This window comes from Lytechinus variegatus, chromosome 4, assembly GCF_018143015.1.
Source record: "Lytechinus variegatus isolate NC3 chromosome 4, Lvar_3.0, whole genome shotgun sequence".
Classification (NCBI taxonomy): Eukaryota; Metazoa; Echinodermata; class Echinoidea; order Temnopleuroida; family Toxopneustidae; genus Lytechinus; species Lytechinus variegatus.
Genome location: NC_054743.1, coordinates 48533352 through 48560027, shown reverse-complemented (window position 1 = coordinate 48560027; position 26676 = coordinate 48533352). Strand labels below are relative to the sequence as shown.

The 26676-nt window shown below is 35.1% G+C and overlaps 1 protein-coding gene across 5 annotated transcripts in view; it reads left to right on the top strand.

The window, feature by feature from the left end:
- Window positions 1-1278: 1278 nt before the first annotated feature.
- Window positions 1279-26676, top strand: part of LOC121414220 — an 83948-nt gene continuing 58550 nt past the window's right edge. For 4 of the 5 annotated variants that reach the window (XM_041607323.1, XM_041607322.1, XM_041607321.1 and 1 more), the window contains exon 1: window positions 1279-1395. In XM_041607323.1, the coding sequence (XP_041463257.1) occupies window positions 1391-1395 (5 nt within the window). In that variant the 5' untranslated portion in view covers window positions 1279-1390. Of the gene's footprint in view, window positions 1396-6748; window positions 7708-26676 lie in introns of those variants that run through there. The other variant, XM_041607320.1, reaches the window with a different exon arrangement.

The window sequence follows — 26676 nt, the reverse complement described above, 5'->3', positions numbered from 1 at the left end:
ATTGTGTTAACTGCGTAAATGTTTTTCATGGCAAACTTATTTGTTTTTGTCTTTTTATATATATAGTTTTACAATTCATCGTGTTAATTTAGTGGTCTAGACTTAATTGATGTAGTTTGTAGATTTCAATAGGTGTTTTTTCATAGATGTACATTGTTGTCAATTACTGATGTAAGGACCCCATTGGAAATAAGCCATCTCGACTTTCATGGGCAATCCTGTCAAGGTATATACTAATGTTCATATTTTCTTTTCTACCGTAGAGAGAAAAGTTGATCAAATTTTCCTACTATGCATTCTTATCTACAAATGTAAATAAGGATATTATTGTTTGGCCTACATGGGAAATAAATAAAGCAAAACAATCAAAACATTGTAGGAAGTGTATTATAAACACTATAAAAGCTCTTAACTTAAACGCTATAGCCTATCAGAAACATAAGCCAATCATTTCACAGTACTGTAGGCATATGGGATGGGTTGGGGGTAATATAGCCAATAATACCCAATAATAGTCTTTACAGGCCCGTAGCATTTGACTAATACATATTGACAACAAACAAATACCAAATACTATAATTTTCTTTGTCGGAGGACCATCCTATGACATTACAACATGAAAAAAGACTACGATGATCTATGTAGTACGAAAGGGAATAAGTCAACACAATGCTAAAATGCATCCTACTTGGAACCTAGAAATGTTCCTGAGTGTACGAATACAAAAAAATGTTGAGTTCTTAAGTAGCCTACAAAACCTCGCCATAAGCACCCAGGGAACAGACAACGACCGCTTACTACTACTAAGGTGGGAATTCCCTATATTAGTCTTGTTTCAGGCATATTTTCCAAAAGAACAATAACACGCGTCAAGTTCACCCCCCGACCAAAAATGATTTTTTACATAAAAAAAAGGTATTAGTATACCGCTGATGTGAAATTACGAAGTATATGATATTTTGAAATTTAAACCACTTAATTACACTCACCAGTTACACGTACAGCATGAGAAGCAACGCTTATATCTTTCTTTTTTCGTATCAACTTATTCTTTGGTTGGTCTTGTTGGTTTTTCGAGGAACTGTACTAATGAATACTTCGACTTTCAGAAGTATGATAAATGTCGGAATTTGCTAAATGCAAGTTGCATTACCCATACACCTTAATTATCAATGTGCTTTTCTGACTATCTATACGGAAAAAAAAGAAGCAGACTGGAATGAAGAATCTAACGTATTGCGTAGAATTAGAGGGAATTTTCAATATGACAAAGGTCATGATTGATCGTTAGCCCGTCTGCTTCTCATATTATACAACGTTTACTCACTGAGTCAGCAGCAATACCCAGCGATTTGGCAGCTAATTAAAAACATAATTAAAGCTATTGTTTATGTTGTAAGTATATTACATTAGTTTCATGTGGTGGATTTAGATATCTGTGACAATACATTTTTATCATACAAATAATGACTCTTGTTATAATTTTCTGGCTAACGTTGATGTCATGGCATCGTTAAAAAAATAGTGGTGTACCTGGCATCCCCCTTCATGGGAGGGTGTACAGTAGTATAGGTAGCACAGATCTAAATATGGCGGTGCTTAAGAAGTGGTAAACCACACCAAAAATGATTATATTTAAGTTGTTTAAGTCCTGCTATGTTTTGTCATCTGAAGAACAAACCACCAACTTTTGACGGTTATAAACCATATATAACTTCTGGCAAAAAAGTATTGTATTACAAAGAAAAAAACCTGCAAGTCATTTTCAGAAATGCAGATTTAAGTTGTAAATTATTGTATGTAACTGAAGAATATTTTCATATGCCTTGCGATGAATTTCGTAAATATTTAATAATATAGGTAAAACAGAAAATTGGTTTCATCCCTATGTTATGACATTCTTGCCTTTACTACATTATATGGGGATGATGAGTACGTAGAAGAGACAAAGTGGCCGACTTTACTACTCGTGACTTTATTACTTGTTGATATGCACTCCAATGTAAACTCAAGATGTATATGCTGCTTTTTATTTTTGTTTCTTTCTTTTTACCTTTTTTTTTCTAAATTACTTGTTTTGTTTATCAGAGACTTGCTACACAAAATAATAAGAAACCAATAAGACTTCAAAGAAAAAAACTAACTTTGAACACAAATGAAGAGCTCACTTGCAAAAGGGTTTTTTTCATCAAATTTGATTTTTTTTTATTCTCAATGTCTAGATTTTTAGTAGCTCTGTAAGATGGTACCAAAGAAAAGTTAAAATTCTCATTAAAAAGTGATCTAAAATGGCAAAGAAAAATCATTTTTTTCAAAAGGGGTTAGGTCCATTTCAGTTTGGTTGCAAAAGGGGTTAGGTCCACACAGTATTTTTTGGAAAAGAATATTTCAAAAGATATGAAGACAGGTAGATTTCTTTATACCCAATTTTATGTTCTCATGGTAGGGTTTCATGAAAATTTAGTTTCGCATAAGAATATTGCCATATGTGAGAGTTAAAAAAAATGATTTTCTTGGAGTGGACCTAACCCCTTTTGAAAACGAACTATTCTGAATAGCTAATTTGTTAAAATGGGTTAGGTCCACTGTTCATAAATTTTTAATGTATTCTGCCTCAATACCTCTAAATTTTTAGTCATTCGGATGAAAACAGCAAAAATTTGAAAATTACATGAAAACGTGAATAAAAGTGGCAAAGGAAAATCACTTGTTTAATCAAAATAGATTGGATTCATTTCAGTTTAGTTGCAAAAGAGGTTAGGTCCACGATGGTAATTTTTAAAAGAATATATAGAAAAAATAAAGACAGGTAGATTTCTTTTATACCCAATTTTATGTTCACATGATAGGGTAGTAAATCATGACAATTTAGTTTATCATAAGATTATTGCAGTAAGTGAGAATAAAAAACAGGTTTTTTCTCCGAATAGTAAAAGTGGACATAGCCCCTTTTGCAACTAAACTCTTCAAATGTGTAAATACTACAAATATGTTCCACTCCAAAATTTTGCACCTGATCTATACTTCGGATTAAACGGGGGAGGGGATGGGCATACTAACTAGTGGCTTTGGCACCAGCCCTCCTACATGCCCTTAATTAGTTGTCAGTACTTGCATTATGAAAAATATATGCCGTGTGAGTAAAAAAAAGTGGCTCCTCAGAACTTCCCTTTTTAAGAAAACAAGGGCCTCAAAAGCATAATCATGAAATATGGCTAGAGTAACTTCTGCCAAATTATTTGATACCATGTGGTATGTCTTCACGCTTGGGTGATGGGGAGGTATTCTTTGCGAGATGTAAATTTTGATTTGCGCCAAAGTTAACAATGACTGCATAGTTGAATCCAGATGCCAATGATGCCATAATCCTACATGAGTCAGCAAACATATTTGCAAATCCCTTTTCAATGAAATTAACTTGAGAATTAATACTACACTGCAAAAACTCCGGTGTTGATTTAACGCCAACTCGGAATCTATATATGTCCACACCAGAGAAGTATTGAAACAACACCAGTTTGAAATCAAACCGATGCTGCTTTGATACTAACTGGTGTTGTATAAACACCTATCTTGTGTTAGACTAATACCAAAACCGGTGTTGTTTAAAACTTCTGTGGTGTACGTGGACATATATAGATTCCGGGTTTTTGCAGTGTACAAAGTAATTATTAACAATTCTCATTTGAATGGTTGAAAATGTGTTTTGAAATGGAATTTAATGCAACCCTTGAATGACTATGATATCATTGACATCTGGATTCATTCATTGCAGTATTAAATGCCATACTTTGGCGCATATCCAAATTTACATCACTGTAAAGAATACCTCCTGATCATCCAGGCGTTAAGGGAATGTGGGGTAAACAAGGAATTTGATTAATTGGGACACCATCTATAACTAGATAACTTTGGTAAATTTAGTTGTATTATAGCCTCACATCCACACCAAGCCGAATCCATGCAGTGCTCACAAAGTACATCAGTAGCTCTACGACGATTACCATAATTATGTACATGTAATCGTCCTTTTTCACAACACTTTTTAACAATTGTTATCATTAATCGTCAACCTAGGAGCTCTGCATTTAGCATAGGTTTAGTAATATTCTGGGGGGGGGGGGGGCGACAAAACAGAAAAAAATGTGTTTGCTTTCCTTATTCATGTCATTATTACCTTGTACAGTTGGGCTCTGGCATATAGATGGGGGCCTTTGGATCCATGCTCCCCCCCCAAAAAAAAATATATATATATATATATATATATGAATACAAAATTAACGACCAAGAAAGAGAGAGAGAGAGAAAAGGAGAAAAATTGAAAGATAGAAGGGTAATAAAATTATTATGTTCTGAATGTTATATCACAATCAATCACAAATTTTAATTCTGTAGTAAAAACCTCGAGATAAATATTAAAAATGAGACTTTTTAATAGTACGTGAGAGACATGGGTTTCTATCACAGAGGTTGGGCGCGGGGGATATATCCCCATGAATTTTCGTTGGGGTGACGTGCGTTATCTCCCCCAATAATTTACGGTTGAAAATAAAAAATATCTATGATGAATCATAATCATGACAAGCATGATCATGATGATAAGGAGTGAGTACAAGGTGATCATGATGATAATGTTGGCAATATTGAATTTCGTATAAGCAAATGATGACCATTCATTTTTCTCTCTTAATTTTCATGTTTATTGTGATTGAATAAAAAATACATGTGTTCCTTTCATGAATCGCTAGAAATAAATGGTAAGGAAAAGTACACAATGAAATTATAAGAAAATATTCATAAGCGCGTTGGGTGTGCCCCGGATTTTTTTATTACCTCCATTTTGAATGTCTCTTCATTTTTGTAAGCATCCTCTATCCTGGTTTATGATATGAAATACGCTGAGGAAATACGAAAGAAGTTAGAACTAAAATTTAAAAGATGTAAAGATAAACATGAAGTCCGACAAGAGTTCTTTGTATTATTAAATGGTTCATATTCAGGTGAGCGTTTTAAAAAAAACTTTAGCACGCTTAGTGCTCGCATGATAGAATGATCTTCTCCTTGCATTGTAGTACCTCGTCATTTATTAAAAAAAAGAAAATAAATACAAATTAGAATTTTAATTCGTCATGAGGACGAATTAGGTGATCTGTCTCTGATTTTCATGATCATGAATACAATCACCATGTTTATTGAGATCAATACGATGCTCATATTGAAAACTAAACTTTTATTACGAAAAGAACATGTTGAATACTCTTGAAAAGAGGGAAATGAGAATATGTGAAATACATGTAGCCTACATGTAGGTTAAAAACGATTTTAACCCACTTTATTGTGCGATATTTGAACTAATATACCTTGTAATGGTGATTATAAGGAACATTTGCGAAAAGTTGAAAAGAAAAAAAAAGATTATGCCCACTTTTGGGTTCGAACCCTCGACCCTAAGGATGCAAGTCTGGTGCCTTACCTATTGAGCTGCACTGTATCCCATAGACTTTCTACACAAGCAAATTAAGAGGATCTCACATCCAATTTTGCAAGTGAAATACGGGCATGATCCCGGCATCTGATCGGAAAATGGAGACCACATTTGCGATAGCTTACAATCTCAGCTACAACATACTTCAAGCTCAGAGAAAACCAACCAATAGAAATGGAGATATGGCTCGCGAAATAGAGGAATGTAAAATCCAGTTTTGAGAAAAAGTCATTTCCCATAGAGATTGCACACAAAATGAGCGAAAATTACATGCCTCTATAACTTGCCATTTTTCAGGATGATCCATTCCTTTAAAAGTAAATAAAGGCAACAAATTAGAAAGAATATGTCCTCAACTACAACATATTGAAAACTGAGCGAAAATTGACCAATATTTACAGAGTTAAAGTCAAATTTGCATAATTATAATGACGTCATAAGTAGCAAAATGGGAATTTTGAGTTCCGACGCCATTTTGATGACGTCATGATATAATTTCGGGTCAAATGCGACATGAAATCACATCTCCCATCCATACTCTATTCGAACATGAAAAAAAATAGGGGTCACTGTACTACTTTAAAAGCTATAATGAATTTTGTATAGGCATGTTTTTGCACATATATTGTCTATGGTAAGCACGCGCGCGCGTGCTGTAAACTTTGATGGAGGCTAATTCCTTTATTACTTGTCGTAGAAGGTTGATCAAGGTATCAAATTGTTCAGAATTATATTATCGGTGCATTGATATAAAAAATGGCGATCTTATGTTTTATAGTGCCGTTACGCGCGCGCAAATTTTTGAAATGCTTAAAAATGACCTGATTCGTACTCTGTTTTGGTCAAAAAGTGATTTTGAGCATTTTAAAATTTTGACGCGCGCGTACGCGCACGTCGTGACCTTTACATGAATTTTGATGACATGGGCAGTTGACCCTCGACCTGAAGTTAATGTGATGTAAATATTGTTAATTTTTGATAATTGATAATGAAGATATGATTGATAATGTGATTTTACAAAATGGCGTCTAGATGACGTCATGATGACCTTTTGACCTTGAACTTGCTTATACACATCACATTATAAGTCCCCATATCTGATGATATTTTGAAGATAATTGATGATGTAGATTTTGAGATTTTGAGATTTTGTGCTCACAAGAAGAGGTGGGAAAATAAAAATAAATAAATAAATTGTACGAAATTAATAGTTGATCTGTCGATTGACAGATCACCTAATAAAATAAATAAATAAATTAATACAAATTAAAATGATTAAATAAAGGAATACATGGAAATAATATCCGTATCGGTGAACACTTTATGCTGTAACTACCACATTATGTACTGAAATACATTGAAACTTGCACTATAATTCATGGTCATATGTGAGTGATTCCATGACAGGAGTTCAGAATTTAAAAAAAAATGTGGTATCTTGATGACCTTTTGAAGTTGCAAATATTGTCTGAAACGCTGGAACTGTCATCCTTGGATACACTCCTGAGCGTACACAACAAGATCAGTTTGAAAGCAGCCTATATACCCGCGCCATAAGCACCCCGAGAATAGACGACAACGGCTGACTAGCATATAGATAGTATACTATGCTGACTACTGAAGTTGGGTATTCCCAATATTAGTCTTGTTTCAGGCATATTTTCCAAAGGAAAAGTAACACAAATCAGGTCCTCCCCGACAAATTTCATGTTCAGATTTCGGAAAGTAAATAAATGATAATAAGCATACCACTGACGTGTAAGTATGAAGTACTTGGTCATTTTACTTACTTTCAAAAACTACTTCAGTGCACAGCGCTGTGAAGCAAATAAACCTTTTCTTCTTCTCTCATTGCATCAATGGACGTGGGATTATTTTAAGCGTCTGCATTAATCTATATTCGAGACGTATGGTAAATGTCGGAGTTTGCTCCATATAAGTTTAATAAACCCAAAGTTCTTACCCGGGACCCCTTATCCAAGTGCTTCTCTTATATCAAACTAAAAAAAATAAACAGGCATAGTAGACTGGAGTGAGTCTAACGCGTACAATAATGGGGAATCCCCAAATGATTATGACTAAGACATGATCGCAGATCGCAAGCCCGTAGCCTACGCTGTTCAATAGTTACTCAAAGAACCGGATAGCAGCAATACCCACAGAATTGACAGCTTAGTAAAAAATAAACATAAAGTTACAGCTGCAATAGTGTCCATACAAATGTAAGTATACCATTTTAGTTTCATTTGGTGGATTTAGATATTTGTTACAATACAATCATTGTAATTAATTGCAGTTTGCACTTAATTTTTTACATACAAATAATGGCTTTCGTTATAATTTTCAGGCTGACGTTGATGTCATGCCATCGTGAAAACCCCGGGGGGGGGGGGGGGCCACTTACATTGACGAGTGGATACCATGCGCGACCAAAAAAACACGTAAAAAGGATGATCCTTTTTACGATAGGGCATGTTACGTACGTAACGTGATAAGGGTGTCAAAAACACAAAAATAATGAAAAAAGGGTATCTATTTCGCTAGGAAAATTACGTGTTTAGGGTCGAATTTGCGGGGATGATAAAACAAAATTAAATGTTTTATAAAGGATGTCCTTTTTGCCCCAAAACTACGTGTTTAGAGTTTAGTTGCGCGAGGTGTAGAAGGTGGGGTCGCACTAAACCAAAGTAAGGTAAAGCCGACGACCGAAGGACCCGTAACAATAAAACATTCCTGTACTTGTTTAGGGGTTCATTTCAGGGAATATTTGCCAAGAGTATCGTTTTGTTTCCAATACTTGTTAAGGGTAGGGTTTCACACGCCAATACTTGTTAAGGGGTGCATTTTCAGAATATGGAAATTACGTGTTTAGGGTGCTTTTCGAGACCCCATGGTCGCGCATGGTATCCACTCGTGAATGGAAGTGGCCCCCCCGGGGTGAAAACATGTACCAGGATAGAGGATAGGCCCCATAGAAACTTAACCAAACCTTGTTTTTTACGTATACAATCTTTTTTGATGGTTTTTTTTTATCAATTCGAGGGTGTTGATTACGAATCTGGATGATGCCACTCGTGTAACCTGAGTATTTTCCGCAAATTGGCAAAATCCAATATGGCCTCCAAAATATGCAAATTACCCATGAAAATCCTAAAATTGTCCACACATTGGCTATGAAATGCATAAAATCGTGTGGCAGGAGTGAAATACTCTCTGAAAAAATATTTTTTGACGAAATATTTATTTTCCTGATATTGAAAATGACCGCCATATGTAGAATATGAATAGGGAAAACTAATTTTCACAAAAACCAGCACTAAACAGCAAAAAATCGCGATGTATGAACGAAGTAATATATGCAAATCATCATTACTAACGAGATATATCATTTATTATGTCATATATGGGGACATTGCTGTATTTTGATATTTAAGATAGCGAAACTAAATTGTCATGCTATACTACTCTACCATGTAAACATAGAATTGGGTAGCAAAGAAATCTGCCTATCTTCGTATGTTTTAAAATAATTTTTTCCCAAAACAACCTTTGTTGATGTAGCCCCTTTTGCAAACAAACTGAAATGGATCCAACCCCTTTTGAAAAAAAAATGGATTTATGGATCTAACCCTTTTTGCATAGGAGCTCTTCATATTGTATTCATAAATACAGTCGACATAAAAATTAAGGGAAAGTGGGGCAAACAAGGCATGTGTAAAATTGGGACACCATCTAAATAGATGAGAAACGAACTTTGGTAAATTTAGTTGTATTATAACGTCAGATCTACAACATTCTAATATTACGATGCAGTGCTCAAAACTAGCTCAACAGCGATTTTCATATATTATCGTAATTTTTCACAACAATTTTTACCAATTGTTATCCTTATAAATTATTATTATTTAACATAAGTTTAGTAAAACTAACATTGTAGGTATAATAAAAAGAGAAAAAGGTGTTTGCTTTTATTTGCTTCCGTTATTTCCGTAGGACACTCCCGTATAAAGAGGGGGGGGGGGGGGGCATGGACCCCAAAAATTCAACGAAGAAGACAAAAAGAGAGAAAAAAGAAAGAAAGGGAAGGATTAAATAATGATCATGTTATGATTTGGCAAACCTGTAACAAATTTGAAGTTTTGTATTAAAAGCTTCGAGATAATTAAAAAACGAGACTAGTATGTGAGAGGCATAGGTGTCTATCGCAGAGGTAAGGGGGTTGCAGTGTATGGTCTACGTATCCACAGGCTGCTAACAGAACACCAATCAAACATGATTAGGTTTTAGAGAACCTTTATTCTAACAATGATTGCATGTTATAAGCAAAGTATAAATAAGCATTTTGTTATTACAGATTTATAGAATTCAATGGTTAAAGAGAAATTCCAGTAGTTGCAGTTAACACTCATTTCATGAGAAAGTCTGTAAAACAAGGCTTAATTACCAGTATATCATCGAGGATCTAGATCTGGCACAGTTACATTAACTGGACTTTGTGAAATCTTGAAATCTACGCTGAAAATGTTCACACCGAAAATCCCCAACACAGATAAGCGCACGTGGGACAATGTATAATTATTGCTTAGGGCGTCGGGCCCGACGCCCTACCCGAATCCCGTGCTTATTTGCTGATTTCTCAGCAATTACACAATTTCTTTCAAAATCCTTTGGCACATGCGTTTTATTTATACAAACAGACACTTTAGTGGTCATTTCATTGGATTCTGTACGAACTCATTTTGATATCGTTACCAAAACTAGCATTTACCTTTAATGATGATGTTTAGCTGTTTCTTCTTTGATTATTGGTTTCTTTATTGAGTGTGCTAGCAGTGACCCTCTGTCTGATGTCAGCTCCTGTCTCTGGAAAAACTGTTGACCAATAATTGCGTCCCGTATCTTTAACTCGGTTACAGATTATAAATCCTGATCATTCTTTCAAATTAGCTATAAATATAAATGGGCAATTCCACGTTACTCACGTTACACAATTAAGCACCTTAACATTGTAATTGCCATATTTTGCTTACTGTGGGGTTTGACAATCTCTCTTTTCTGCACAAGGTTTATTATAACTTAATACACCTTGGTATATTATCATAATTTAGTTTGACATTTCTATCCAGAAAATATAGGCAAGCAAATTCTTGTTACTCACATTACATTTTTGGATCCCATAAATCAAGAACATGACTTTGTTCAAGAAGTGTCCTCATACTGAGTGGAATAGCAAGAAGTGGGTTTATGATTTTATAACTGGTATAGAGGTTCACAAATGTAGATGCTCAGCAATTTTGAAAAATTTCACATCTTTGACAAATTTACCCAAATTAGCGTTACGCACGTTACACGTTACTCACGTTACATATTGAACATAACTCATTGCCATGCTCCTGACCATGAATATTTGCTTGAAAGTGTATATTTAGATGTAATTAACTATTAGAACTATTTTAGGCATAAAATGGAACAGTTTTGTTAACCTCTTTTCTCAAGAATGACTGTACTGCCCATTTTATATGACTTATCATCAACAATTACCACACATACTCGTGCGATGTCAAGTTTAGTGAAAATACATGAAATTTGTAAGTGATGTGGAGTGAAAAATATTATCCTTTAATTTTCTTCTCTTAAAATTAAATTCCTTTCAATTTTCTCTGAATCACTGAGTCAGGAGACACTTGAATTCTATTTAGTCAGTCGTTTGAAGATTTTAATAATCGTGAAGCAACATAACAACTGGTAGAATGAGTATTAAAAAACTATTCCCCTAGACTCCACACCACATTTATGTGCAATCTGATCCAACCTCACACTAGAACTTACATGTATATATATACTCTATTATGTTTCTCTTTCATGAAATCCCATGAATGAATTAATTGTACTGTAAGGCTTGTAAGCAATATAAAGCAAACCTATCTTATAAAGTTAATGTGCTTGCTTAAAGATTAAGGGAGCAGAATTATGCGTTAAACAGATAATAGAGTAACTCTGACCAAAACATTCCACCTTCAAAAAAAAATGCAAATTGTGAAAACAGAAATTGCCACCTTTAACAAACTAAAATGAAATGAAGTGTAATATTTATTATGCTTTATCCATCTGTAATTATTAGCCAGCTGAATAATTTATGTACTAACTTATTTCTAGTACATGAAAGCAATGCACCAAAGTTTAGTGTTGGTATTTGAACATTAGGCTATATATATATGCAAATCATGCAGACTCTTATAAGCAAAGATACAAATTTATTCATTTTTATTGATTAAAAGTCTTAGAAAGGCTTAAAACTGAACAGTAAACTTGAAAGGGCAACAATTATTAGCTACATCCAGTTTATCTATGTTAATGGCAAAAGAATGTACATCTAGTTGCAGCAAACAATTATTTCATGGGAAAGTCTTTAGAATCAAGGTTGATTGTCATTCTATCATCATAGATCTAGATAAAAAAACATAAACTTATCTTTTTGAAATCATGAAATCTTAGCTAAAAACTGACAACGCTCATGATCACTAACACAGAAAAGCATATGTGGGACAGTGTATCAATATTGCTTGGAAACATACCTGACTTTTGAAGGAATTTATCTTTCTAATTTCTCAGCAATTACACATTTTCTTCAAGAGCCATTTGGCACATTTTTCTATATTTTATTTATTTGATATATACAAACACTTGGTTGGTCATTTCATTTAATTCATATCGAATTAATTTTGTGATCTTTACCACAACTGGCAAATTTCTCTTTAATGACATTAATGACCACTTCAAAAGGGTCATTGATGGACCAAACTCTCTGTTTTTACCCCTTAGTCAAACAGGAAAAGGGTACTGTACCATAGCCTGTGAAAAACATATCAATATCACAATTTTATGTCGTTACTCACGTTACACCATCGTTACTCACGTTACATTGTTACTCACGTTACATTTTTTGGGCCTCATTAATTGTAATACCATGACATGTATACAGCTTCTACTTTATTTTTCTTATCAGGTACAAGGAGTATGAAGAAAATTTCCATTGGCACATTTTGAATGGAAGGGAATATTAAAAAATCAAACTTTTTCAGTTTTTTCGTTACTCACGTTACATTGGTTTAAGCGATGGGGTGGCATGCTTTTTACCCACTCATGGGATTGGAAGACACTTTTGTGTCTTTGGCAACTCAAAACTAATGCTTCATACATTCTAAAAATCAACTAAACAACTGCTGACCATTCTTTAATTATTTTTTAATTCAAATTAATTCTTTAGGTAAAATTTACTGTTTTTTCTCAATAAAGTTGTAAGTTGAGTTCAAATTTCAATATTTGCAATTCTTGATGGAATTTTTGGAAAAAAATTGCTGTTTCGTATGCCAAGAAATATAATAATAATAAATAATAATAATATGTCCATTTATATAGCGCAGTTACTATATAAATAGAAATATACTGAACAAAATTAGGTGGGTGACAAGTTCCAAAATATGAATTGATTTTTTCACCCCATGGCACCCATCTCATGGAATTGCCCAAATCATTTCTAAAGATTTTTAGTTCAAACCACATTTTTTAAAATAGATATTGTATATTAAATCTATGTTGATATCAGAATATTTGAAGTAAAATTTCTGTGTCGATGTGTCATCATTAAAGCATCATCACCATCATCATCCTCTCCATCACCTTCATCTTCACCATTTCACCGCCATCTTCATCCTTATCATCTCCATCTTCATTGCTCAAATTAGATTACTGCTGTTTTTCATAAAATGTACTGTATATCGATTCTGCTGTATCAATGTATTATATTAATCAATGAGTTTAAACCTGGGGTTGTCATTTTTTCAAGCAATCTGCTTATGATGAAAATCCTTCTCCTGCAAATTGTAAATGTTAACTAATTTGGTATGGGATCAATTTTGTTTGTAATGATAATTTTAGTACATTTAGTTATGATTCATGCCAAAAAATTATCAATATACTATGTTTGTTATGCTATGGAAAATGCATTATATACGAATGATGTAATTGCAGAAGTAAACAATAAAATAAAATCAAATAAAATAAAAAATCAAATCTCAAGTTTCCCCATACATCATTATTTTATAACTGAGAGTGGTATTATAAATCAACCTTGCGTTTGATACAAGCACATTATTCTTTACACCATAATTAAACATAAATATACAACATACATTTAATTACGTAGAATGCAATCACAACATTATTCAACTCAATGTGTGTACAATATCCGTAGCACTATACGATCAGAATAGTGTTTATAATAAGAACATCTAATATTATATTGTTTACTTACAACTTTGCGTTGGTGTTTACTGATTTAGACCGATCTATTTTGCCAAAGTGAAATCCCAAAACAAAGACTTAACTATACATTGCGTATCAAAAAAAGTTTCCACTTAAAAAAAATCATGTAAAATTATACGTTTGTAATACCCTGATGATTTTCCACATTTTAGCATTGGTACAGATACATTTTAGCAAATGACGATAAAACTGTCGAAAAATATTTCCGCTTGAGTGAGCACCACTCACTTTTGAAAAGTTTGTTAAAAATGGTTTGCAAAGAACTTTGAAATAGTTATGCGAATAAAAGTAGACCTTAATCATGAATAACACCTGGAATTTAGCTACTAAATTGATTTGAAGATATCTTTTACCCTTTTAAACTTGTTTCCTTGCGCAAAACACTTCGAAGAGTGCATTGGTCCCCACACACCGAGGCCATCGTGACGATATTTGCTTTACACTGAGCTGTGATTTACATAAAATGGCTTAGGCTTGATTTTCATTGTGTTAATCATTTTCAAGCTTGGAAAAAGTGTGGAGAAACAAGGAGTAAATGAAAATGAAATGTAAACCCACTTTGAATGATAAAAACTTAGTGAAAAAAAGCTGGAGATGTCTGACATAAACTTTTGTTTAGACTTAGTTATGTCCTCAGATCCAGCTGGCACCAAAAGGGTAGAGGTTGTGCTTACTAAGTGTTGAAATTTCAATTTGGGTGCCAAAACTGTTACGAAATGTTTGAATGTATCCATTTTATTTCTATTGACTAAAAGTGCAAAGGAAATGTATCAGAAATGTTTCGCAAGGTAAGTTTCATTTTGCCCTTTTCCCTTGACACAGCGTGAAGACAAGCATTTCTGCGCAAACAGATTTCTGCGAGTTTTACAAAAAATGGACAGTTAAAACTTTTAATTTATTGGATAGATGAGACCCAAACCCAACATTATATGTGAAAAATTCACCCACATGTTGTATATATTTCAATTCCCAGGGATTTTTCAAAGTGTAAACTTTTTTTTTTAATACGCACTGTAAAGTGGGGTGGCTAAGGTTTTTGCCGTTAAAGAGTGGAAAAAGGGTTTATAGTATCCCTAAATTATACCCCAAAGTAGCCAATCTGGAAGAACATTATTGGAAATGGTTTTTCAACTGATTTTAGTAGGCATGGGTGTCAGCATTTACAAAAAAAGTTAGGAGGAATACGGGTTGGGGAAAATGCTTTTTTTACAAGGTCACCGACCTTTCATATATACTGTATAATGGTATCTCTGACATGGAAAGGCGCAGGTTAGTGATAATGGTGTCAAAATGCACAAATTTTTACCAAAATATCAAATAAAATAAAATTAAGTACCTAGAATGCACATTCACCGATAAAATTCAAGGTCAAAGCCTTTCAAAGGTCAATGACCTTTTTTTTTACATTATACCATACTGTATAATGGCATCTCTAAGATGATAAGGTACAGGCTAATGATCATGGTGTCAAATGTATAGATTCTTACAAAAAGATAAAATAGAATAAATTCAAGTACTTAAAATGGACATTCACCATTAAAATTCAAGGTCAAAGCTTTTAAAAGGTCAGTGACCTTTTTACATTATATACCATACTGTATAATGATACCCCTGAGATGGAAAGGCGCAGGTTGGTGATAATGGTGCCAAAATGCACTGATTCTTACCAGAAGATCAAATGAAAAAAACAATAAGTACCTAGAATGCGCATTCACCCATAAAATTTAAGGCCAAAGGTCAATGACCTTTTATACATTATATACCATATTATATAATGGTATCTTTAAGATGAAACGGCGAAGGTTGCTGTACTTGGTGTCAAAATACACAGATTCATATACATGCAGGAAGATCAAATAAAATGAGATTAACCATCGAGAATTTACATTCACATATATAATTCAAGGACAAAGGTCAACGTTCTTTTTAAACATAAGATGATGATAATGGTATCTTTGAGATAAAACACTGCAGGTTGGTGATCTTGGTGCCAAAATGCAAAGATTAATATTGTACAAGTAGATTAAACAACACATAGCACCAACATCAGTATAAAGAATAAAGTTTCACCCTTGAATTCCGAGATCAGATGAAATAATATATATATATATATAATCTGTATGACATAAAAAATAACAAAACATTTATCCTTTGTGTTCACAATTTATTTGTGATAACGTAAATAAAGATGGCTAATTTGTAATAGAAACATGCCTGTGTCATAAATTCAGTCTGAAGTAATGAAGGTCTTGGAGAATGTATTCAGAGGTCAGAGGTCAATGAACTCTTTCCAAAATATCAGCGGAAATTAAGTAAAAAAGGTTGATAAGTAGCAGCATTTAATGCATCATAATATCTATATCAAGCTGGTCGTGTCTTTTTTTCTCTCCAGCAATAGTCCACTCACCTCAATGCTATAATAAATACTATTAACTTTTAGCTTAATCTTATGAAAATGAATAGGATAGGTCTAACTCTCATGTCACAGCTAGCATCATCTGAGAGCATTAATTTCCAAACAGCAGAGGGATGACGATGAAGATGAAATGAAGGCCATCATTAGAGCTGCAGCTATTGTCATAGTAAATGACATGTATCTCAACTTCAAAATAGATGAATTCCCTTATTATTATTAATTTCCTCTCACTGCGAGCTACCATAATCTCTTGAGATGCTATTGCTGCAGAATAAAACTTCATATCTGCTCCCTAGCTGCCGTACATCACCCATGATGCTATTTCTACTAGGTAACAATTTGTACAAGGATCATGTATTTGGTCAAGAACAACTGATTGTTAGAGATAATAGCTTACAAGTACACATCCATCGACCTAACAAAACTCATACAGCACCACTTCCAGTTCTTGAGGATCAAGCTGTGCAATAATATAGTAATAATATAGATCCTGATATCCCTTGACAGAACATAAGGCTTTCATTGAAGGGCCAGATCAAAGTCCTGAAAATGTCAGAATCACTATATACCTACATGTACATGCCACAATCAAGTTATTTACCTATTTACTTAAATTCCCTGTCGTTATTGGCATAGTTGATTGACCTCTAACCCCTGAATATATTTTCGTGGCCATTATTTATCCTTATTTCAGAGTGAAATCATTAAACATCCAAGTTTTCATTACAAATAGCTATCTTTCTTTCTCTTATTCACAAATAAAACGTGAATATAATGGATTATTTTTTTTTTTGGGGGGGGGAATCATGCATGGACATATAAATATTTGACCTTTGACTTCGGATACCAAAGACGAAGGATAATTCTTTATTATGTTATTTTGCCTTTTTATCTTCTTGCAACAATACAAGAGATACATGTACCATTATACGATACACAGCCTATGAAAAAAAGGTCATTGACCTTTGGCCTTGAACTTTATGGATTAACATGCATTCTGGGTACTTAATTTCATTTAATTTGATTTTCCTGTAAGAACCTCTGCATTTTGACACCAAGATCGCTAACCTGCGCCTTTTCATCTCAGAGATACCATTATACCGTATGTGGTATATAATGTAAAAAAAAGGTCATTGACGTTTGAGAGGCTTTGGCCTTGAATTCCATTGGTGAATGAGCATTGCATGTACTTGATTTTATTCTATTTGATCTTCTTGTAAGAATCTGTGCATTTTGACACCATGATCACCAACCTGCGCCTTTTCCAGTTACAAAGCCATTCATTTTTTTTTAGTGTAGCCTCTTTTACTACACTACAAGTAGACCTGCTGGTAGATAATTAAAAAAATAACATGCCTACATGTAACTTTCAGCATTGGAAAGAGTGGCTCACCGGAGTCAGGTGAGACCAAATCCAAGGACAAGGTTACACCTTCGCCACAGTCTCCAGTGGCCAGCGTCTCATGCACTCCAAACGTTGATCTCTTCCATGGCCAACAACTTGTCCGAGTCGATCTCGTCAGTGGTTCATCACAAAACCTCATTGATATGTCTTTGGTGCAGAGTCTTGGTGGTTTTATTACGCGTACAGAATTATTTCAATCTGTGGGATACGCTGAGCGTTTCTTGTGTCTTTCAGTCACCGGTACAACTAGTCTTACCTTCACAAGGGATGGAAAAAACTACCGTTTTGACGCGTACGTTGTAGATGCGCCGCATATTCGAGTTCATACAGGAATCCCGTTCATCGAATTGCACGATATTACCATCCGCCCTGCTAAGCGCCGCATCACCATAGGTGATGGACCATCATACATTTATGGTCCTGATCGCTCGTTTGCCACTCACAATTTGGATTCGCATGTTTGTAATCCGCATATGCCAGCTGGCACCAAGAAAATGCTGCACGCGCCTTCAATCGTTGCGCACATGCCCGATGACACCGAGACATCGCCGTGCACACCTTTCGTCATTCCCGTCTCCTCGGGTAACATCGTCGACTCGCCAGTAAGCACCACGCTCACAGGTGCTCTTGGCATATCCGTCTCCTAGCCTAGACGACCGTATCAAGAAGGATGCAAGTATGTGCAAGCAAGTTAAGTCAGATCTTGGCTCAGTTTCTCACCATTACTTGAGACCTGCCACCTTTGTTCCTTCTTATATTGATAGTTGTATTGGTGCTCAAACTCCACCATGCGATTTCTTTCATCGACCGGACCTCCTACAGTGTTCGGAAGTTGACAGATCTTCCTTGGAAGCTACCCCAGAAGCTGAATTTGCTGACTACGTAGACAGTGTTTCTCTGAACATCACCGGTTCCTTGGTCTCTCACTACAAGCAGAGCGGCCCTATCCGTGATTACCTCACAACAGAGGTTATGGACCCACCAGGTCGACCCCCGGATGTCAACAACAACCTACCAGGATACCTACTCAATTCGGCGATTGACAAGAATTCCCTGGGCCCTATTTCAAGTCCAACTTCTGTTGTCAGTAGTGTGTCTCTAACCATTCGTCACTGCCATCACAGTAGTCCTACTCGTAACCTCTTCGTGGAAGTTCTGGACTCACCGGGTCGCCCCTTAGATGCAAACAACGGGCCTCGTGCTCATCTCGCTCTTATGACAGTCCTTATGTTACTTCACAGGACAGTTCGTTTGGCTCATCGACATCTTGTTCTTGAGATGTCATCTGCACTGCTCATCACTCCTATGTCGCAGGAACGACCAAACCTCTCTACGTTTTGGTTAACCGTAGAACGCCGTCCCGGTCTTCCCCCTGACATAAATCTAGTCTAAGATACCTAAGATCTATATGGCATCTTCCCAGGCAGGACCTTGAAAACTGAACATTAACAATGTTGACATTCTATTCGGTGTTCTACTGTAGCTGTTCGTGGCCTATTTGTGGTGCAGCACTGATGGACAATTTTGATTGCACGTATGATGTTTTTATGTTATTATTTTCTTTCCATGTTCACTTTTTATGCACGTTATGATTTCTTTCTGTATAGTTTTATATTGTAGTGTACATTGATACTAATTTTCGTGCCGGGCATACCCCTTTTTGATGTGACATATTTGTCATGCGCATTTCTGTTATTTGCCTCTTAACAGGTCCGGATGGTCCAGCTGCTATTTGGTTTTGATATTTTGATGTGAACAGTCTAATTTCCAGTATGTCATTGCATTTGTTTTTGTATTTTTTTTTTCAGGATATGTACTGCCTGCTTAAGATAAATTTTATCTTTGTCTGAAGAAGAGTTGACTGTATTTGAGCCAAATACAGTACTTATGCACCCCTTATGCAATATGTAATCATTAAAGTCACGTATTTCATATATCATATTGTTGGTGCACGAGTATTTTTGCGGGATTTATGTCATGGTGTCTGATTTTTTCGATGTTGTTATTAAGATATTTCATCAAGACTTTTTATGAATGAATACATATATATATATATATATGCCTTATTTTACTACTTGTGTGTGGGACGTTGTTTTTAAGCCGTGATCTGTGCAAGTTTGCATATAGCTATGTGGTCTCCAGTGTGACAGACTTTTAGGTGGAGGTGTACAAATGTATAATTACTCTCTTGATTTTTCTTAATGTGTTAAAGGTTTTGCATGAGTCAATGCCCCTTTTCTGTGTTTGGCAATGAATGGTTTTATGTGTTATGAAATATGTGTTTTATTTTAGAAAAGAGTATATGATCCATGGTCTATAATTGTATTTATCTGGTTATGTGGTTAGTGATATCTCTGCTTGGCAAGAATAAGATGTTATTTTACTATGCTTATGCAGATAATAGAATAGAATAGAATTTATCCACTCTTACGACCCCCTTCTGGGTATGAGAGTACAACACATTTACATGACATGATAATGATACAAAAGAAAATAATGTATACAAACATATGATAATAATACAGAAGAAAAATACCGAATACAATGTACAAAAAAAACAACAACAACAACACTAAAATACAAATGTATAACAGGATGAAGATGTTCTAAACCTAGGCTATGCTAAACATGAATTTACAGTATCATACAGTGTGGCAAGCATGCTTCAAAAGTGGTGAAAACCACATGAAAGATTATAAATACTTACAAAAACTATATAACAGGTCATAACTTCTATTTTGTACATTTACATAAGAGAAATGTAATTTGGCTTGTTAAAATTCATGCAGACTAAAAAGTGTGATGTAACTCAACTGTCATATATGAAATGCTTAACATACAGCAAGACTGTACTACAAATCAATGATTCTCGGTTGCTTAACTGACCTACCACTTCGGGTTGTATAACACTCCTGTTTATGAGCGTCATTTGATTGGATTGTTCAGATTTACATTTATATAGGCCAGCAAAATATGACATTATTTTCCTTAAAAAGAGTACTAATTTCTTCATCTGACCTAAGCTAGAATATAAGAATAAATTCAACATGTGTAATGAGCAAGGTCGTTTAACTCTTGCTTTATTACCTAAATACAGCTCTCTTTCCTTTCTGAAAAAGGGACATACAAAAACATAATGAAATTCATCACCAGACTCCTGCATATCACAGCATGGACAGATAATACTGGTTTCATTAAGGGCTTCCGTGAATCTGTTATTATTAATTGGTAAACGATGTGACCTACTTCTAAAACGACTCAGTGTTATTTTATCTTTCTTACTCAGCAAAACTAAATACCTTTCAAACAGACAATCCTTTTTAAAGATCCTGTAATTCAAGCATACACTGTTTGACCATATTTTTGACATTACATCCTGTTTTGACATATCGTTTAATTTCAACTTCAGAGTGCTCAGTATCCAACTGTTACTAAATCCTTCTCCTTGCTTCAGCCAAACAATCCCAAGACCAGCATGATTCAATATCTCTTCAATACATGATAACCACTTGAATGTAGACCTTTCTGCATTCTGACTAATTAACCTTTGCAATAAATAAAATTTGACAGAGTATTAAAAGGGAGAACCTTTTACTATTCTTAACCAGAAGCTAATCACTCTATATATAATACTGTTAGCTAACCAAACCCTTCCAGTTTCACCATATACCATACAGTCTGGCGTAAATTTATTCACGCATAATGCTGACCTGATAAATTTTCTATGAAATATTTCAATTTGGCTCAAATCTTCATATCCCCACACTTCGCATCCATAAATGAGTATTGGTAATACAAGTTGATCAAACAATTCACATTGAATATCTAATGGCAGTTTGAGTCTTTGAACCTTTGAAGACATAGAGAAAAGAGCTTTCCTGGCCTGTGATACCTGCTTTGAAATAGCCTTTTTAAAACTTCCATTATAATTAAACCGAATCCCAAGATATACAAAATCATCTACAACATCGATTTCATCTGCCCCAAATCTGAAAACAGGAAATTTACGCACTTTACCTCTAGAAAATATCAGTCCTTTAGTTTTCATAGCATTCACACTTAATTTCCAAATTTTACAATATTGAGATAATGCATTCAGTGCCACCTGCAATTCCTCTGATGAGTCAGCCAATATTAGGGTATCGTCTGCATACAACAATGTGTATAATTGTACAAAAAGATCACTATTTACTTCTTTATCTAAGATGTCTGCACATACATTTTCAACCAAAAACTTGAGACCTTTAAAATGATTACTGAGAAAATCCTCGAAATCATTAAGATATATAGCAAAGAGTAGCGGCGATAAGTTTTCACCCTGCCTAACACCAACATCACATTTAAAGTCTCAGACATTTGACCATCTACTATCACACATGATTTTGCTTGATAATATATATTCTTAATAACTGTAAACACCTTACCATCCACCCCTGACTTCAATAATTTGTGCCAAAGTGAAACCCTATCGACCATATCAAAAGCTTTTCTATAATCTATGAAAGCACAGTAAATCCTCTTCCGCTTAGACAAGTAAATATCAAGCAAGGATTTCAAAACAAAAATGTGGTCTGTTGTAGAATAGCCAGCACGAAAGCCAGCCTGTTCTTCTCCCAGCTTACATTCACTGTCGAAATAATTTGTTATTCTATAATTCAAGATAGAAGTGAATAATTTTCCCAAACAACTTAAAAGTGTTATCCCACGATAATTATCTGGATCTGTATCATCACCTCTATTTTTGAAAATATGAACTATACTACCTAGACACCAGTCTTTTGGTACTAGACCACTCTCCAGTATTACATTGAAATAAGCAGTAATACAACGTATGAAAGCTGCTGAACAGTTTTTCAAAAACTCGTTTCTAACCAAATTTACACCACATGCCTTATTATTCTTTAGTCTCTTGATATTATTTATAACTTCATCAACAGAGATAGGGGCATTCAGCTCATCATTGCCCATGGACTGGGCAAAAGCCACACCTGTTACAGGTGCCTCACATTGGGCATCATTCAAACTGCTAAAATGACGAACAAAGTCACCTAAAGAGACATTGGCTGGACAGGATCTACGCATAGGGCCATCCAAAATTTTCCAATATTCTTGTGGACTAACCTTCTTAAGTGTATGAAGATTGTCATGTAAAAGCCTACTATATGCCCTTTCCTTTCTACTCAGCAATTTCTTATAGTTTTTTGCAACAGCGTTAATTTCAGCCATCTTTTGTTCTTTGTCACTCAAAGCTAGACCTTTGCACTTTCGTCTAATAATAGGACCACATATTTTCTTCCTTTTTTTTGGGGGGGGGGGGTTCTGCTTAGATGGCATGGGACATGCATTATTCATGCCTGAAATTATGTATTTTTGTTCCTTTTCTGATTTTGTTTGTTCTTTTACATTTGGCATGATATATTTTGTTGTGTTGTACTGGGTACACCAGTTGTTCTACACAGATGATCCTTACTTGCTCACACTTGGTGTCGAAAGGTTGCCCTACATAGTTTGCCTTTGGTTTCACACCTATAGGTTTTGTTGTGAATGTGAATATGCTTATTTAGATAAGTGATGAAACAGTAATTGGCAGTAAAAGAACACATTAATTCGTTTTGTTTAAGATTTCAGATGTCTTGTTATAGGCCTCCAAGTTTATAGGTCACATACAGGTAAACAGTTCATTTTGGGTTTGGAACGACAGATTTGTTAAAATGCCCTATGTCATATTGCAGCCAATGTGTCCATCTTCTGTCTTTGCTTGGCTCTATAGGTATTTTAGACTGATGAAGGTGCACTGTGCACGGCACAGTCTTATATAATTTATGGACTTCATTGTTTTGTGAGAAAGGTATATCGTGAGTACAACTAAGTTTTGGTTATTTGATGTAAATGGCTGGTAATGGGGTTTGATTTAATAAGCATTGCTTTGTGTTAGCAACATTATTTAAGTGAAATCGTTTTACCAATAGCAAGCAGGTTCAGACAATATCTACCTGATAATCTTTTATTTCAATGGATGGAATTGATACCAAATTAGCAGATATTATATTTGTTAGGGCTATGTTATTTGTCTTGAAATTTTATGTAAGACGATACCATTTTCATTTGTTTTGGAGGTGCGTTTTGTTATGTCGCAAATGATTAGTAGTAGCGTTGTAGCCCAGTGGATTAGTCACCGGACTTTGAAACAGAGGGTCGTGGGTTAGAATCCCAACTATGGCGTAAATGATCCACAATGTGCTGCACTCAACCCAGGTGAGGTAAATGGGTACCTGGCAGGAATTTATTCCTTGAAACGCAGCGCGCGTAACAGCTGCACTGCTAAAGCCAGGGTAATTATGCTGCATATACTGTAGAGCGCTAAGAGACTTCTGACAACATGGACAAAGTAAGTGTTAAGCGCTATATAAGAAAGTATAATTATTATTAGTATGCATACATTTGCATCAGATTAACATGAAGAGATAAAAAGTGATCACGCCAGTGTTTTGTCAGAGTTGTGTTATAGTGCCACCTTGTGGTGGAGTCCTTTTATAATGTTTTCGTGACGATTGTAATTCGGGCCTTATCGGCTCCGCGTTGAAGACATGAATACCTTATAAAGTAAGTTTCAATTATCACAACTATTGAGAATGACGCGTCATTCCTCTGTTGTCGCATCCTTTTCATGATTTACAATACATGACTAGAGTGTCCCGCTTTAGGTCTAAATCTTGATTGTTTAGTTACATACCTATTCTCTTCATGATTACAAAAAAAAGGACTCAGAATTTTTATTTAGGTAGAAATGTCAAAAATTTTCAGCTCGCGTTTCCGCTCGCATTATTTATTTTTTTGAAATATGTAGCGTCTTCAGGGCTAACTACAAGAAGTCTTTAATCATGTTAACATATACCTTTTTCGATCAGTTAAAAGCGTATATAAAAACTTTCTGCTTGCGCTCGCACTAATTATTTAGTTGCATGCACATCTTGTTCAGGATAACCAACATTGCCAAGAATGTTCAAATTCTAGCAAAAAATATAAATTGAAAAAGAAATTAGCCCGCGCTTTGCGCTCGCACTATCTAAATAAGGATTATAACACTATTTCATATTTATGTAGATTTATTAGAATAAAGCGAAGTGACAATTAGGACTACCCCGAAGAAACAAACAAAAATCAACTCCTATCAGGGTAAATATGACTTTAAAAATGTCCGAGTCCCCCCCCCCATTGGCGAAAGCTAGATCCGCCCCTGCACCTAAGGGTCGAACCAAGCAATTCACTTGTATTTAATGAATAAAGTTAATGGAATTAATTGTCATTTATAGATCATCTACCTTTATACAACAAATGCATTTTGGTAATGTAATTCTGGAGTTATTTGCATTGACATAGTAAGTTTATTTTTATGAATACTTTCTTTTAAGATTGATAAATCTCATTTGATGTATTTCCATTATGATTTACTCCACATAAATAATTCAGGATACGTGAAAAATACTATAATTAGTTTTGTAATATAGGTAGTTACAAACAGGGATACCCGAAATATTTATTCGTAATTATAATCCCTTTCGTCCTCAGAGTCTTTGTGTCAAATTCTAGAAGGGGTTGGGTTCGTCATATGCATAATATGTTAAAGATCTCATTAACAATAACCAATGTGTTTGGCTCAGTTGGTAGAGCGTCCGTCTCACAACCGAGAGGTCGGGGGCTCAAACCCCGGCCGCGTCAGACCAAAATACGTTAAAAGGGGAGAGTTGCTGCTACCCTGTTTCTTTTTTGTTTTGTAATAATTTTTTTTTGGCGTTCAACGATTAAAAGGATAGAGCCTCGATGATCTGGCGCTGCACAGCGGCTGCCAGGCCCACGATTAATTGGGCAAAGCAAATTTTCGGAGTATTTCATTTCATGTCTATTTCGAACAATAAATCAAAATTGAATTATGGATTTTAATAAATATGCAAATGTATGCACATAACTCGCTTATTTGTGTAAAAACAGAGTTTCTCATAGGATTAATCTTTTTCTTTTGACCCAAGGAACTTTCTGTCAAGCTGGATATTTTACTAAGAAATGAAGCGTTCAACCTCTTAATAAGTCTCCAAAAAAAGAACAAAAACGGGAAAAAGGGAGTTTAGAAGAAAACCATACAAGAAGAAAAGTGAGCAGAGGAAGAAAAGTGAACGAAGTAAGGGGAGTAGAATTATTGGGAAAATAAAAAAAAATATGTGATTATATCAAAATGACAAGTTCGCGCCTCCCTCTTACATTGCCAATTGAGTGAGATGTTAATCTACTCAGTATGATAACATATAGCTTTAAAGATCCCGTTATAAAGTCAATATGCACAAATTACTCTGCTCGCGATTCGATTTCTTATTTTTCTTGTTTTAAAAAAGAGATGTACAGTATACGCACCATGTTCATGCTCAAAAAGTGCTGAGAATATAAACTATTTATCCAGCACTACGCGTTCGCATGATTTTATTAGCTAAGATACGCATCCTCTCCATGAAATCCGGCAAACAATCCTAGGGATACGGGGGTAGATGTCCAGGGGTGGATGTCCGGGGGTAGATGTCCGGGGTGAATGTCCGGGAGGTAGATGTCCGGGGGTAGATTTTTTTTTTTTTTTTTTTGGGGGGGGGTAAATTTCCTCGGGGGTCTTGTCCTAGGGGGTAGATTTCCGGGGTGAATGTCCGGGAGGTAGATGTCCGGGGGTGGATTTTTGGGGGTAAATGTCCTCGGGGGTACTTGTCCTAAGGGGGTGGATGTTCAGGGGGTAGATGTCCTGATACGCGTTCATTCAGCCCATTTTGCAATGACGTTATCAACCGTGCAATTTTGGATCCATCGATCCGATCCGATCGATACCAATGATGAGAGAGGATGGGCAACTAAACCACCTCTGAGTCAATGATCCACTTAGACCTACGTGATTTTCTGCCATCCTCGTGTGCCACTTTACATTGACACGTTGGATAATTGTCACGTGTTGGTCACATGTTCTACTTACACTTGCAAATTAAGATGATTGCTGTCAATCTTCTGGAGTAA